General features: G+C 32.7%; 1 protein-coding gene and 1 long non-coding RNA gene across 2 annotated transcripts; both read left to right on the top strand.

Moving 5' to 3' along the window:
* Nucleotides 1–326: 326 nt before the first annotated feature.
* Nucleotides 327–15,830, top strand: LOC114729819 (probable leucine-rich repeat receptor-like serine/threonine-protein kinase At3g14840). Its single transcript, XM_028916862.1, is given in 22 exon segments — nucleotides 327–376; nucleotides 474–566; nucleotides 6,117–6,188; nucleotides 6,283–6,351; nucleotides 6,449–6,520; nucleotides 6,607–6,678; nucleotides 6,770–6,841; nucleotides 6,926–6,997; nucleotides 7,091–7,162; nucleotides 7,227–7,331; nucleotides 7,435–7,509; nucleotides 9,961–10,026; nucleotides 10,123–10,158; nucleotides 11,365–11,399; nucleotides 12,666–13,060; nucleotides 13,242–13,434; nucleotides 13,537–13,677; nucleotides 13,976–14,094; nucleotides 14,217–14,427; nucleotides 14,524–14,761; nucleotides 14,986–15,168; nucleotides 15,386–15,830. Coding segments are annotated over 22 exon segments (2,886 nt in total).
* On the top strand, nucleotides 8,314–10,008 carry LOC114729834 (uncharacterized). Its single transcript, XR_003738783.1, has 3 exons — nucleotides 8,314–8,352; nucleotides 8,901–8,966; nucleotides 9,961–10,008. It is a non-coding gene; the product is annotated as an uncharacterized LOC114729834 (long non-coding RNA).
* Nucleotides 15,831–16,590: the final 760 nt, after the last annotated feature.

Raw genomic sequence — 16,590 nt, 5'->3', positions numbered from 1 at the left:
TAAAATTTATTTGCAGGTAACTTTTAACTTACATAATTAAACTTCTGGGATTTACAATTTGCTTGAATAATTTACACACAATTTACAACTATTTTGTAATTGATCATTTAATTTCTACAAATTGATCATTTAATTTTTACAACTTGATCATTTAATTTTTACAACTAACTTCTAATATTTATTATTAACCTATAAATTGATCACTGTGCAAGGATTTTTTTTTTAATTTAAATTCCTTTGGCCTTCTAGTGTCAATTCCATTTTCCTTGCCCTTTTGGGTCATCCTCAGAAGTCAGAAAGACACGCTTGCAAGCCAAGGGCAGTGAATGGATGGATCATGGGGAGCGAAAGATGAAGTCAAATGCAAAGTCTTGTTGTATATCCAAAGACGCGTGGTTTCCTCTTTCACAAGTGCAAGTGGCCTTAAAAATCATGTCAATCTTTAGAAGCTTGCATTTTTCTGTATTCCCCAGATATGCAATTTCGGACAAGCATGGCCATGAACCTCATTCTGCTGCCATTTTTCTTCGCAAGGATGGCTTTAGGCTCTCTTGTTCCAGAAGAAGGTACTCGCATATCGCGCTTTTACTCCCTCTTTGCTTTTCAGCTCGTTCTGCAAACCATATTTTCACCGTCGTCGCATCGTGAGAGAGATTATTCACCCCCCTTGTGTGTGTGTGTGTGTATGCATATAGTGGAAGCTTTGAGAGACATAGGGAGGACGCTGGGGAAGAAGGACTGGAACTTCACCGGGGATCCATGCAGCAGTAGACTCAGTGGATGGAACGTCAAATGTTCGGTGGTACAAACCGGCAGCCACATCACTAGCATGTATGTAACCGGCACTTTTTGTCTTTGTACGGCTAGCGCTGGTAACAAGGGGCAACCCACGGGCTGTGAGTTGGCCTGTGACAGGTTAAATCCATATGAGTCAGATTGAAAATGTTTGTTTGAAGACGGGTTGGCTAAACACTAAAGTGGGTTGGTGAGTTAGCCTGCCAACACTTATTTATTTATTTTTTTAAAATTTTTTTATTTTTAATATTTTTTATACAATATAAAAAAGGGGAAATCACAAATAAAGACCCTTGAATTAGCAAAATCACTCTATGGTCACCTGAATATGCTAAATTACTATGAGGGACCTGGTCTCAAATTGTAATTATGAAATCATGGTCAAATTACCAAAATACCCCTCTTTAATTTTTTTTTTTTTTTAAAAAGAAAGCCACTCCTCACCGGAATCCGGCCACCGGCGCCAGAGCTCCGGCGGCCGCTTCCGGCCACTGTCGGCGGCAGGACGCCGGAGTCCGGCCGCCGGAGCTCCGGCGCCGGCGGCCGCTTCCGGCGGTCTTCCTTTGTTTTTTTTTTAAACTGTTTTTTTTTTTAAAATTGGGGGGAAGTGAGGTTGGGGGGATTTGATCCCCCAACCTAATGCTTCCCAAAATAAGGAATGACCATTGAGCCAACAAATTTTTGTTAACATTATAATGCAAAAAAAAATATAAGTTAACTCATTTACTCTTGTTCCAGGTGATAACAACAATACATTTGGAAATAACAAGTTCTGATTGTAAAATAACACGTCTGGAATAAAAATTTAACAATATGTTTTTTTTATAACAATAAATTTTGTTGCAGGCAATAACAACAATACATTTAAAAATAACAAGTTCTGATTATAAAATAACAAGTTTGGGATTAAAATTTAACAACACGTTTTTTTATAACAACACACTTTATTTCAAGTGATAACAACAATACATTTAAAAATAACAAGTTCTGATTATAAAATAATAAGTCTGGGATTAAAATTTAACAATATGTTTTTTTATAACAACACACTTTGTTTCAAGTGATAACAACAATACATTTGGAAATAACAAGTTCTAATTATAAAATAACAAGTCTGGAATTAAAATTCAACAGCACCTTTTTTTTATAACAATTAATTATTTTATACTTTTGGAAAATAAATTATTTATAACTTATAAAAAGTACTTGTAATCTATTTAATTTGCTAAAAAAATAATTTTTATCTCCAATTTATAATCAGAACTTGAAGTATAATTTTTTATAGATTAAAAATACTTTTTTATTGTTCAAATTTTTAAATAAAATTTAGGGAAAATGGCAACACACTTTTTTAATTTTTTTAAAAAATTTTTTAATCTATATATCTATACAACTTATTATAAATCAAACTACTTCTTATAAATTATAAATAGTACAATTTATTGTGGATTAAAAATACTTTTTGACTGCTTAAATTTATAAATGAAATTTATCTCTAATTTATAATTAAAAATACTATTTTATTCTTTAAATATAAAAACTATTTTTAATATTTAAAGAATGAAATGATATAAAATTTATACTATGATTAATAAATCAAAAATGCCTTATTATAAATACTTTATAATTTATAAGAAGTAGTTTGATTTATAATGAGTTGTATAGATATACAGATTAAAAAGTATTTTTTTAGAGAAATAAATATATTAAAAATATTTTTTATAAGTTATAAATAATTTATTTTTTAAAAGTATAAAATAATTAATTGTTATAAAAAACGTGTTGTTAAATTTTAATCCTAGACTTATTATCTTATAATCAGAACTTGTTATTTTTAAATGTATTGTTGTTATCACTTGAAACAAAGTGTATTGTTATAAAAAAAACGTGTTATTAAATTTTAATCCCAAACTTGTTATTGTATAATCAGAACTTGTTATTTTTAAATGTATTGTTGTTATTACCTGCAACAAAATTTATTGTTATAAAAAAACATATTGTTAAATTTTTATTCCAGACATGTTATTTTACAATCAGAACTTGTTATTTCCAAATGTATTGTTGTTATCACTTGAAACAAAGTGTATTGTTATAAAAAAAACGTGTTATTAAATTTTAATCCCAAACTTGTTATTGTATAATCAGAACTTGTTATTTTTAAATGTATTGTTGTTATTGCCTGCAACAAAATTTATTGTTATAAAAAAAACATATTGTTAAATTTTTATTCCAGACGTGTTATTTTACAATCAGAACTTGTTATTTCCAAATGTATTGTTGTTATCACCTGGAACAAGAGTAAATGAGTTAACTTATTTTTTTTTTTGCATCATAATGTTAACAAAAATTTGTTGGCTCAATGGTCATTCCTTATTTTGGGAAGCATTAGGTTGGGGGATCAAATCCCCCCAACCTCACTTCCCCCCAATTTAAAAAAAAAACAGTTTCAAAAAAAAAAACAAAGGAAGACCGCCGGAAGCGGCCGCCGGCGCTGGAGCTCCGGCGGCCGGACCCCAGCGTCCGGCCGCCGACAGTGGCCGGAAGCGGCCGCCGGAGCTCCGGCGCCGGTGGCCGGATTCCGGTGAGGAGTTGCTTTCTTTTTTAAAAAAAAAAATTTAAAGAGGGGTATTTTGGTAATTTGACCATGATTTCATAATTACAATTTGAGACCAGGTCCCTCATAGTAATTTAGCATATTCAGGTGACCATAGAGTGATTTTGCTAATTCAAGGGTCTTTATTTGTGATTTCCCCTATAAAAAAATATATAATAAAATTTTTGTTTTTTCTTAAAATATTTGATTCAGAACACCAAATAAATTATATAGGTGTTTTTTTAAATTTTTTTAAATAGGATATAATATATAATAATATAATTATAGTAATTAAAATTTTTTTTTAAAAATGCGGGTTAGCCGACTAACCCGTGACGGGTTGCAAGCTTGACGGTGCATATTAAAAAGGCTTATTTATTTGTGAGTTGGCTTTTCGTCAACTCTAACCCTTCATTTTTCACGGGTTAATGGGTTGGATCAGCGGGTTCAACTCATATTATCAGCTCTATTTGGCAGCCACAGGCTGCGAATGCGAGAGAATATGATTGATAGGTAGGGCCCACTCACTCAGTCCGGCTCGTTGCTGGCTGCTGTTTCAGAGGTTCAAAACCCCCTATCGTATTCCTTAGCAAATCTAACAGTATGATATTACTCCCTCCAGTCCTAAGTATAAGACCTATTTTGTAGTGTAAATTACACTACAAAATAGGTCTTATATTTAGGATCGAAAGAGTATCTATTAATTTAAATTTAAATGTAAATCAAATGGGACCCGGAAAGGAAACGTGTCTTGGTTAAATTCAATTAAATATTCATTCAAAAAAATTCAATTAAATATTCTGAAGGGGCCACTCCCACTCTGAATTATTTTTTTTGCTAATATATAAATTTGACCCCTTAATTTTATATGAGATTTCAATTTGATCCCTTAACTTTAAAAAGAATATATTTGGTCTTTTAACTCTAAAATTATTAAGTTTAAATGATGATTTTTTTGTAACAATCATTGTTTTGAAAATTAAACTTAACATATTAGTATTTGAGAATGTTTATTAACATTTAATATCTCAATATCATTATTTGTTAACATTTTTAAGATTAAAGAAATAAAAATATACTCCTTAAGTCCTTAATATAAGACCCAATGTTTTAGTTGGTTTTAGTCCTAAATATAAGATCAATTTTTCATATTTACCATTTTTTTCTAAATTACCCCTATTATAGATACTCCCTCAACGATAATCAAGTAGAAGAAGAAGAAGAAGTATTAAGAAAGATGATTATAGTGTTTTAGGAAAAATATGTCACTTTTCTTATAATTAACTAACTTAGTTAACTTCCTTAATCTAATCGAATTAGTTAAATGGGTCTTATATTAAGGACCAGAAGAATATTTTTTAAAGTTTTTTTTGATTGCTCACCCAGTTCACCGGAGCTTTGCTCTGACTACATCTGGATCCGACCCGCGTCGCGCACCTGGTAGTGGTGGGTGAGTCTCCCAATAGGGATTTCTGCATACGCTGAGGCTCGAATTCGAGACCTCGCTTAAGCGGTACCAAGCCGCTTACCACTTGGACCAACCTCTGTTGGTAATATTCTTTAAAGTTAAAACATCAAATTAAAACTCTCTATAAGACTAAATATATGCTTTAATCCTTTTTGTTTTGACGATATTTAGCACCTGAAATATTTCGAGGGCAACCTTGTCTCTTACATAATAATCAAAATGGATCAATCTTGCCGCTGGGCTAACAAGACGAAAACGGAAGTTTTCTCCCTTCTCTCTTCATCTGAGCCAGCCTGATTGATGGCTTCCTCCTCGCCTTCTCTCTCCCTCTTTCCCTCACTCCTTTGCCTCCTCCTCCTCCTCCTCCTCCTCCTCCTTCTTCTCCGCCTCACTGGTGCGGATCCCTGCCATATGTATTTTAGCGTCAGTCCCTTTGCAATGAAGCTGGAGTTTATCACGATGCATAAATGCAGCATTCAGTATTCATCTGCAGATTTCAAGTCATCAATATACAAGAATGTCATTACCCTCCCATCCCAATACATGCTCACTGCTGGCTAAATCATCCCTACAATTTATGTATCAAGAACACTAACAGGCTCTATATATGATTATCATTACATATAGAGCAATATTTGTTTATATTTGTCCATAAATACTGCGTTTCAAATATATTTAACATATTCCGATGCATTAGTATTAGTGCTCATGAATTTGAGTCGTGCATTCCAGCTCGAGGGTGAAACTGCCTCAAAATCATACTAATGAATGATGTTGCCAAATCTATTTCAGTTGGAGTTTATATTATTGGAAACGGAAAAGAGGCTGCCATGTTTGTGTTGCAGTGAGAAATTAAAACTTCATTCATAGTGCTCTGCTCTCTTCTTCTTCGCCTGCAAAAATAGGGGCGCGAATCTTATCGAATCAGCTTTAATGATGATTGCAAAGGGACTGACGTTAAAATAGATATGGGAGGGATCCGCACCAGTTTTTTTTTTTTTTTTTTGGGGGGGGTGTTTTTTGGGGGTTGGGGGAGCGAGGCAAAGGAGTGAGGGAAAGAGGGAGAGAGAAGGGGAAAAAAACTTCCGTTTTCTTGCTTTTAGTTAAAGGGCAAGATTGATCCATTTTTATTTTACAAGGACAAAATTACGCTTTCAAAATATTTTAGGTTAGATGAAAATGCACCTTAACCCAAATTTTTAAATTACCTTGTTCAGCAAGCTAGCCTATAAACTTATCAAAATTTAATTGAACTTGCAGCAATCTCCGAGAAGGGAGTCTTCAAGGAACTCTACCGCCGGAGCTAGTTAGGTTGCCGTACCTTCAAAAGCTGTAGGGAATTCCATTCAACATCGTTGATTATCAGCTCACGACGAATTTTTAATTTGGTTCGCTTCTCTTCTCTAACGGTTGTTCCTCTCTACAGGATCCTTGCACGCAACTACCTCAGCGGCACAATCCCTCTAGAATGGGGCTCTATGAAACTTGTTACAATGTACTTTCTGTGTCATTTGAAACCAACATTTCATTCTTAGCTTGATACTCGAATCATGGTTGTAACGTAGCTTCATTATAATCATATGTTATGGCAGCAACCTCCTTGCCAACCGTTTAACGGGTTCAATCCCAGCAGAGCTGGCAAACATATCCACTCTCGAGATTTTGTGAGTTTCTGTTCACTTGTTTCTTTGGCAACCTATCCCGTTTCAAATTTGATGATTATTTAGAGATTTTAAACTTAAATGGATAGAAACATTGGTTTCAATCAATTTTCGGGAAATCTTCCTCCTGAGCTTGGGAAACTACCTCGGCTTCAAAGACTGTAAGGGATACATTCAAGTTTACACACATATGTATGTTGATTTAAATTTTGTTTCTTTATTTGGCTATATTACTATTTTTGGTTACGCTAGGCATCTTGCGTCAAACAATTTTACTGGGCAAATACCTGCAACATTCGCTGGGCTAACCAACTTGACTCACCTGTAAGCTGTGGCTTTTAAAAGTACTACTACTATTGTAACTCGGAATTTAATAGTAAATGTTCTCTTTTCTCCAATGTGATGCAGTCGACTCAGTGACAACAAATTCTTTGGAAAGATACCCGATTTGATTGGGAACTGGAAGAATCTCCGCAAACTGTGGGCCTTTTTGCTTTACGGTTTTCTGCTCTTTTGATTGTCAAATACTCAAATTATGCATTTACATGTGTTTAAGCCAGAATTTTGTAACAGAGCAATTGTGGGGAGTGGCTTGAGTGGGCCTATTCCGGCTGGACTTTCTCTTTTAGTGAACTTAGTTGATCTGTAAGTATGGTTTATCATGCGGAACATTTCAGTTTTACACGAACCCCATCCCTTGCCACATCAGTTGTATTTGGTTATGCTTAAAATTTTTCTGCAGGAGAATTAGCAATTTAAATGGACCCCATTCAAATTTTCCACAACTTGATAATATGACAAATTTGGGAACAATGTGACCCATATACTGTTGGTTCTGTTATTGTTTTTAGTTGTAGCATTAACCACATGACTGCATAGAATATGCTAATGCCTAAGTTGTTGGCCTCTTCTCTCAGCATATTGAGGAGCTGCAACATTGTTGGATCTTTACGACTTGACTTTACCGAGAGCATGTCTAATTTGATCGAGTTGTAAGTCCAGTAGCCCACTTTCATTTTGGAATTTTCTTTTACAATTTTTCTATGCCTCTTAAATTTTTACAAATTTCTTATAATGCATTCTGATTACTATATGAGTTTAACTTTCCTTTAACGAAGCATCCAATGCACAAACAAAGCTGCATCGTATAAATTGCTTATGTTTCCATGCATGATTGTTAATTCCATTTTAGTTTTATGCGTATTGTATTTTATACACAATTCGTTTAATTGAAAATCCAGAGCATTACTCTAAATGTTGATAGACCCTTGTAACTAGTTCAGTTTTGTTTCTAGGAGTGAGAATAATGTTAGCTTATCTTTTCTTTATTCAGTTATACGTAAGTCTGACATCGGTTACATTTCAAGCTAAACAATCTTCTCTATTTATAAATATACATAACAACAATCTCCCTTCATTAAAGGCTTTTCAAAGCATTTATTAATTGAGATGAAACATTCAACTGTATTCATAGAGAGAGATTGTTATATCTGTGTGTATCTCGTAAGTTATCATATCTGTGGAGTTTCTGGTTTTCATGTACCTTGTCATGTAAAATTTCATTGGCCTTCATTTTGGTTACATTGAAGAGTTTGAGTCCTTGACACTACCTATATCTTACCCCACTCCGACCTGAGCTAATCTTGGAAGGCTCGTTGTCCTTTTTATATCAAACCAGTATTTGTATTAGTTTCAACTTCCTTGTCAAGGTTTTTCTTAACAAATTGACAAATTCAGAATTTCAGACTATGATTTTATTGCAGAGATCTCAGCTTTAACAAATTGAGTGGAGGATTGCCATCCAGCTTCACACGTCAATCACAAGTGAAATTCTTGTAAGCCAAATTTCAATTATATGTATTCCTCCGGTCCTAAATATAAGATTTACTTTGTAGTGTAAATATAAGACCTATTTTGTAGTGTAATTTACACTACAAAATGGGTCTTATATTTAGGGCCTAAGGAGCATAATAATTATCTAGAATAGCTTTCTGAGGGAGCTGGGAATATTTGTTGGAAGGACTGAACCTCTAAGGGAGAAGAGGAAAGCAGAAAAAAGCTTTTCACATAGATTAGCTTGTATGAATTCACAGGTCAAATTGAGTTGGTCTCAATTGTTGATTGTAATGATAATTTCTTAGTCCTAAAGGATGAATAAGATTTAGGGACATCTTTTTTAAGTTTTTACGCATCCCAATTCCCTTATCAGGATCTATCTTTATTTTAACTCTCTCCCTTCAGAGTAACATGGTACAATGATTTTCCCTTTTCAAAGGATCAGGACCATGCATCTAATGCTACCCTTCCAGTTTCTGTCAACTTCAATTTCAAATGTTCATGGCAAGGATTCTTTATATTGAAATTTATATTGTTTTCCCTCTAGATATTTGTCAGGAAACATGCTAAGTGGACCAGTGCCTGATTGGTTAATAAGAAGTGGAAACAATGTGTGAGTACTTCTCCTTCAAATATAACTCTGGCCATTCTTCAAAAGGAGCGTAGTCATCGTCATTGTTGGAAAACAATAATAAACTAGTATTATTTGTTTGCCTTTCGCTTGATGTGCAATTGTATTCTTGAGTATCTTACTATCTTTTTTCTGCTGCATCTTTCGTCAGGGGTTATAATCTGTGTTCTGCTTTTAAGTGTCCTTTCAATGAACCTTCTATTTGTGAATGGAGTTTAATAAACTAATGTCTATTATGCCTTCTCCCTTGTTTAATTGGATAATTTGCAAGGTGCAACAGCCCCCTTAAGTTGTAAGAACTACTCAGGTCTTTAGTGGAAGAGTTAGTTTGACTTTTAATTTGGCTCTAAATATAAGACCCCAATCTATTTTGTCTTTTATATTTATCTTTTTTTTTCAAACTAATTCTTATGGTAGTTGCATATGTTAAAAGTTTCATCAAATAGTAGTTTTAGCTAATACACATGATTAGCAAGGATATGCTAGGAAAAACAACACCTATTTATTACAAATAACTAATTTAACTAATTTTCTTAATCTCCTCAAATTAGTTAACTAAGTCTTATATTAAGGATCGAAAGTAGTGTTAAAACTATGATATTATTTTCGTGTGTGGACAGCTAGTATATTATTGTTCCCTGCTTTGAAGATTTCCTTGGTAACTTCAAATTCTTGAAGGTCTTATGTTATGTTTATGTTTATTTACGAGATCCTTAGAAAGATTATTTTGGTGTATGAAATGGGCTTCCGTTTGCTGATAACTTACTTTACAGTTAGCGAAAGCTAACTTGTTTTTTCCTTATAGAAATTCATTTGATGTAAAAAAAAAAAACATTTAAACAGGGAATGCAAGCAAATTACATAGAGAAAGGTCACCAAAAGAAAAGAAAAATAAAACTATCTAGAAGCATGGCAAAAGGTAACCTTTTAAAAGTATTTGCTGCATATGTGATTTAATTCCATATCTTTTGTACAGAGACCTTTCTTACAACAACTTCAGCATCAGCAACTTGAAGCCTTCACTTGGTACACAAAAGAACGTGTAGGAATGTTTGAACCTTTGTGAATATTTTCTTTCTTGTTTTCTGATATCTTGAGAAAAGCTTGCTCAGCTCCCGAAGTTCTCTTATTTTATTAGGAATTTATTCGCAAATCCTTTGGGAGGAAACAAGTCGTAAGTTCTCACTTATATTTCCTTTTTGAATGAAGATTTATTTTTTTGAATGAATCAGTTATATTTCCTTTGCTTTACAATATTCGCATAATATATTATCCTTTTCTTGGGTCCAATGCTTTATGTTTTATAATTTATGCTTGGAAGAATATATTTGTTTGGACATTTTGGACCCATTTCATGATACTTCATATCTTCCCATTTTCAATAAAATCAAACAGAGCCAGCCATTTGATTTAGTAACTAATATACAAACTGCCATGATTTGACTTCTATCATGTTAGATTTGGGATCCATAATGGTTTTGAAGAGAAAATGAAACATAAGACTGGATTCGTGAAACATTATTCCCATGCATGTTATTGAGGAGATCCAAGTGAAGAGTGCTCCTTTTTGTAATTTCTTCTTCTTCTTCCCTTTTTTTTTTTTGGTAATTACTCTGCGTAACTTCGTGTTGGCTTGCTTCCTTTTCTAAATTGATATTCGTTATAAATAACTTGTGCTTGGTGGAGATATGTTGAATTGGAATTTATCTATAATTTATTTTTAGAAAATAGCCGTTAGCTTGTTAAGGTTTACAAATTGAAAACCAGCAATTAAGCCCTCTAATTATTTGGGAATTTTAACCTACTCTTTTCCACTGTATTAAAACTTAATCCAAGTTTCTCAATTCTTAACTGGTCCGATTAAGAATTTTGAGCGAGTTGATTGAGTTGAATTTTGTATTTGTCCTCCCTTCTTATTGAGCCTGAAATAACATCATTTTGAGTTAAAAATTTGAAAAATTAGCAGTGATGATATTTATGTTTAAATAACTATGTTTTGTTGAATTATGTGTGATTTTATATATGAATGTTTTATTTACTTGTGAATTTTTTATTTATTTCAATAGTACTCTTTTCAAGATTATATATGAATATCTTTATACAATTCAAGGTTTTTAAATTTTACTAAATTTATAATAGTGGTCATTTTAAAATATTAAATTGTAATATTTGTGAAAATAAATCTCCTTATGGTACCATTTGGTTTTTGGGGGGGGTTGTTTAAGTTTTTGGTTTTTTTTTTTTTTGTTTTGGTTTTGGGTAGAGGAGATGAATGTCTATTTAGTAATCTCTATGGAGGGGGAGGGGAGTTGTTAATCCTAGATAAAATGTTAAATGATTAAAATACTGACCTGTTCTGCATATTGTATTGTTTTTCCAGCGGACTCATCCCATGCTCCGGAAGGTGTCCTAAAAGTAAGTCAATGGATCAATTTTCAGGTGTATTTTTGATGATATGGCTCTTAAAATGTTTATCTTAAAATGTATTGCAAAAGATGAGCAAAAAGCTTTTCAATTTTTCTTAAATGTTTTCAATACTTATCTTCCTTTTATAGTAGCTTTCTTAAATGTTTCTAGTACTTATACGTCATGCTTTAAGTAATGAACATAATTAAATATTATGATTGAAAACGTGAAAGATTAATCTAGGATGAATTTGTTGGGAAAAAAAATCTAGGAAATATCTAAGATCGCCACTGAAAAATTTAAAAACTGATTATTGATAATGTCAAAAGACAAGTACTAAAATTATGGCAAATAAATACTGAAAATATGAAAAAAGAGTGATAAAAAATTAATTCAAAAAATATTTTAAGGGCCAAATTGAAAAAAAAAAACTTTAGGATGTTGAATGCTATTGAAAAAAATACTTTAGGGTAACACCTTCATTTAACAAACTTTTTAGAGAGTAAATGGCAATATTAGAATTACTCATGAAAAATACTTTGAGGGTAAAATCATAACACGAAATATTCTAAGATATTAAACTCATTTGAAAAAATACTTCATGATAATAACTCAACCTTAACCATATTTACTATTGTAAATTACTACTTTTAAAATAAAATAAATTAATTAGGTTTTAAAATACTCTTTTTCATATTTTTATTTTAATTCATGAGGTATTCTTATGAGTTTTTAAACTTCAACTATGAATAAAGTGTGTTCCATAACACTTTCATTATTTAAACATGGGTTAAACTACATCTAGTATCCTGAAGTATTTTATGGGGTGTATCCAACACTTTAAAGTATTTTTCAGCTGAGTCTAACACTTGAAGTATTTTTTTTTTTTTGTCTTGGTGTTAGATGTATCAAAAAATATTTTAGGATATCAAACACACTTAAAAAAATATTTTAGGATTAAAAAAAGATTTGAAAATACTTGGAGATGTTTTTGCACCTTAACCGTTTATTTATAAAATAGAAGGGAGGAAAAATTTTAATAAGTTTTATTTAAAAAGTTGGAGAAGTGGGGTTTTAAAATTTTAACAAAAAGAAAAAGTAACACAAAAAAATAATAAAAATTAATTAAAAGTTTTTAAGTTCACTTTTTTAATTTTTTAAACCGAACTTATTAAAAAATTTTCTTCCCTCATTTTCCATTTTCCTTCGTACCAAACGGACTTTAATGATTTAGGAAGGTACTAACTTACTAGATCCTTTCTGCACATCTCTCAGCTTACTATTCGTTCCGCATAAATTGCGGCGGAAAGGAAGTATATGTTGGAGGGAAAAAATACGACGAAGACTCTATCGAGGGACGAGCATCTCAACTGTTCGTGAGTGAAACATCAAACTGGGCATTCAGTAACACTGGTCACTTCGTTGATGACGATCAACGTCCCATAAAATCTTACATTGCGGATAATGATAATAATAATTCAGGACTACTCTTTATGCCGAATCCTGAACTTTACACAAATGCACGCCTCTCCCCCGTTTCTCTGACTTACTATGGTTTTTGTCTGGAGAATGGTAACTACACAGTAAACCTTCATTTTGCTGAGATAATGTTTACTGCTGATAAAAGCTTCAGGAGCTTGGGAAGACGAGTATTTGATGTCTACATTCAGGTATAGAAGTCATGATTTTTTTACCCAATATAATTCTTCACGTCTTTTGTCTATTCAAGAAATTCATCAACTCTGTGATCCCACCTATTCAATTTGTATCGACATCATTATAAACAAGTCCAACAACATTTTCAGATCCTAGTGTTATATGAAACGTGTAGTAATTGGATGGAAATATTAGGGAAAATTGGTGCAGAAGGATTTCAATATTGCAGATGCAGCAGGAGCTGGTAAGGCAATCACAAGAAATCACACCGTTGTAGTTAACAAAAACGATTTGGAGATTCGCTTATATTGGGCTGGGAAAGGGACAACCAGTGTTCCTGATAGAGGGGTATATGGCCCTCTCATATCAGCAATTTCTGTGGATGCAGGTGTCTCGCATTGCTTAATAAATTATATTTTCTTGTCAATCACTAAATTCTATGATATCTTCTGTAGACGGTATACCTCATCTTTGATGTTTATATGACCAGATTTTGCAATCCCATCGCAAAGTCGAGGTCGTCTACCTTTAGGCGTTGTTATTGCAATTGTGGTTGTGGGGACAATTACGATTGTCTTGGCTATGCTTTGCTGGATATGCTTTTCAAAGGAAAAAAGTACACCTGATCAAGGTGTGTGCAAAGTTGTTGTTGTTGTCGTCATTACGATTACCATATATTTTTTAACCGACGCTCTCAAGTAGATTTGAGCAGAATGTCTTTTACCCTGCCGACATAAATTTGGCTGTGTAAGTTATATGTACCCTTGCATAAGCTGCTTATTTTTACCTTGCTCAAATCTGAAATGGTAATGGATACAATGTTTGATTAATCCAGTTATTTCATTTATTTTATGTCACTGGGGATCAAATGATATGCATGAGATTGAATAAAATGCAATTTACGTGGCTGTTTCTCTTGCCTCTGACAGAACTAGAAGTTTTGGACATGCGAACTGGTTCCTTTACCTTGCGGGAAATTATGGCAGCCACAAACAACTTCGACGATACCAATAAGATTGGAGAAGGAGGTTTTGGTCCTGTTTACAAGGTGTCTCATTTGAAATAAATGTTTTCTATTCATTTATTGTTTGATTTTCATATTTTCTCAATAATCTCTCAAGTTGTTTTTTTTTCTAATCTGATACCACTTATACTGTTAATCAAATATAGGGCTTCTTGTCAGATGGAACCGTGATAGCCGTCAAGCAGCTCTCTTCTAGATCACGTCAAGGGAATCGTGAGTTCTTAAATGAGATAGGGATGATTTCTGCTCTGCAGAACCCTCATCTTGTTAAGCTTTATGGATGCTGTGTTGAGGGAAGTCAACTACTTCTGATATACGAGTACATGGAAAACAATAGCCTTGCCCGTGCTTTATTTGGTGAGATTTAGCTTTTATGCATGATTTATGATTTCACCGATTATGGGCATTTTCCATGCTTTCGTCTTCTTTAACTTCGCTACTTTGCAAACGAAGGCCCAGAAAATTGCTGGCTAAAGCTGGATTGGTCCGCAAGAAAAAATATTTGCATTGGTATAGCCAAAGGTTTGGCTTTTCTGCATGAAGAATCAAGACTGAAAATTATTCATAGAGACATTAAGGCCACTAATATTCTACTTGATAAAGATCTTAATCCCAAGATTTCTGACTTCGGTTTGGCCAAGCTTTATGAAGAGGACAACACACACATTAGCACCAAAATTGCTGGAACTCGGTTAGTTAATTTATTATAACTAACATTTTTTGACGATTTATTATCATATTGATGAAACAAAAGTAGACTCATGGTGGTGACATCACCTTTATGAAAATGATGTTGATGTTGATTAAAATTGTATTGTAACAGAATATGAAGAAAAGATTTAATTCAATGGCATTTGCCTTTGGCATTATCAACTCTTCACATTTACTATAACACATGAAATCTTTATCATGTAGTGGTTATATGGCCCCTGAATACGTAATGCATGGATATTTGACCAAGAAAGCAGATGTTTATAGTTTTGGAATTGTAGTTCTAGAAATTATCGGCGGCAAAACCAATACCACTCAACTGTCAGAGGAAGAATGTTTTTATTTGCGCGATTGGGTAACCTTCATCTTATGCTCCATTACACTTTTGTTAATAGACCTTGCTAGATATTGTTGAACAAGGCTGTTAGTTTTGGTTAGCATGACAAGAGAGTAATCAATAATGAGTCCGCATTAGGCGAATAACAGCTTAAATTTTGGATATAATTGAGCAGATCTTACTCAGCTTTTTAGTGTATGTATGTGTGATATATACTTCAGATAATAATATAACGATATGAAATTGACATGAGCTGTTGTTGCACAGTACTAGTGCTTCAATTAAACTTTGACCCTGACATCTAAGGCTGCCATTTATGTACTCTTGTTATCAGGCACATCATTTGAAAGAAGGAGGTAATCTGATGGATCTGGTGGATCCAAGGTTGGGTGAGGACTTCAACAGAGAGGAAATAATGGTTGTGATTGATGTGGCTGTCCGGTGCACTGAAAACTCTCCAAGACTGCGGCCTACCATGTCCAAAGTGCTTAACATTCTTGAAGGCAGGCCTTTTGTTGAAGAGGTAGTCTCAGATGATGAAAGTGAGATTATGGATGGTGACTTGAAATTGGATTGGACAAAGAAAGAAGAAGCTGATAAAGATGAAACCCAGGCAATAATTTCGCCAAGCCATAGGTTTCATACTACATATAAATCTTCTTCTCAAACGAAGGGTGTGTTTGGATTGACATTGGGTAAAAATGACTTTTAGTCTAACTGACTTTTGTAACTGAAATTAGAGTAAAAGTCAGTTAGTGTAATGCGATTTATGTTTGGATAGATGCTTATAAAAAGTCAGTTGAAAAAGTTAAAAGTTAATTGGATAATTAATAGAAAAGTTAGTTTGATTATAAAATGACTAAAAAGGGCATGGACTTTATTGAATAGTAATGTTTAAAATTTTATATTTTTAATGTGATAATAGTTTTAAAAAATACGTAAAATTATTATGATAAAATATAAATAGTTTATTTGTGAAATTATAAAATAAAAATATTTGTTATGGAGAAAAATTTGAAAACACATTGTAGATAATTAATTAAATATACATAATGGAAAAACATGAATATAAATTAAAATTCATTTGGTCTCTAATTAAAGTAAATAAAATCACATAACTAATTAAATCGTAAACTTTGCACAATTTTTCCGTAAGTCAGTTAGAAAAGTTGATGCAGATTGCGTTTCCATAAATCAATTAAAAAAGTTATTTTTTTTCATAAGTCAATTAGAAAAGAAGCCCCATCCAAACAATCTTCTGAGCCACAATAAGCCACAAAAATCAGTTACACACTTTCTCATATACTTTTTTTTATCTTCAACGGAGATCCAAACATAGTCGAAATAGGTATTATACACATGGCCCCCTTATTTTAAAGGGAATAATAAAAAAAATCTTATATAAATACTATTTGAATTCTAAAATTCCAAATAAATCATTTTAATTTCACAAAGTACAAATAGGTATATGA

The sequence above is a fragment of the Neltuma alba genome, unplaced genomic scaffold, assembly GCF_004799145.2.
Source record: "Neltuma alba isolate B1F8T4 unplaced genomic scaffold, ASM479914v2 tig00012683_pilon, whole genome shotgun sequence".
Lineage (NCBI taxonomy): Eukaryota > Viridiplantae > Streptophyta > Magnoliopsida > Fabales > Fabaceae > Neltuma > Neltuma alba.
Note: the sequence above shows the minus strand (reverse complement) of the source record. Positions and strands in the feature narration are given on the sequence as shown.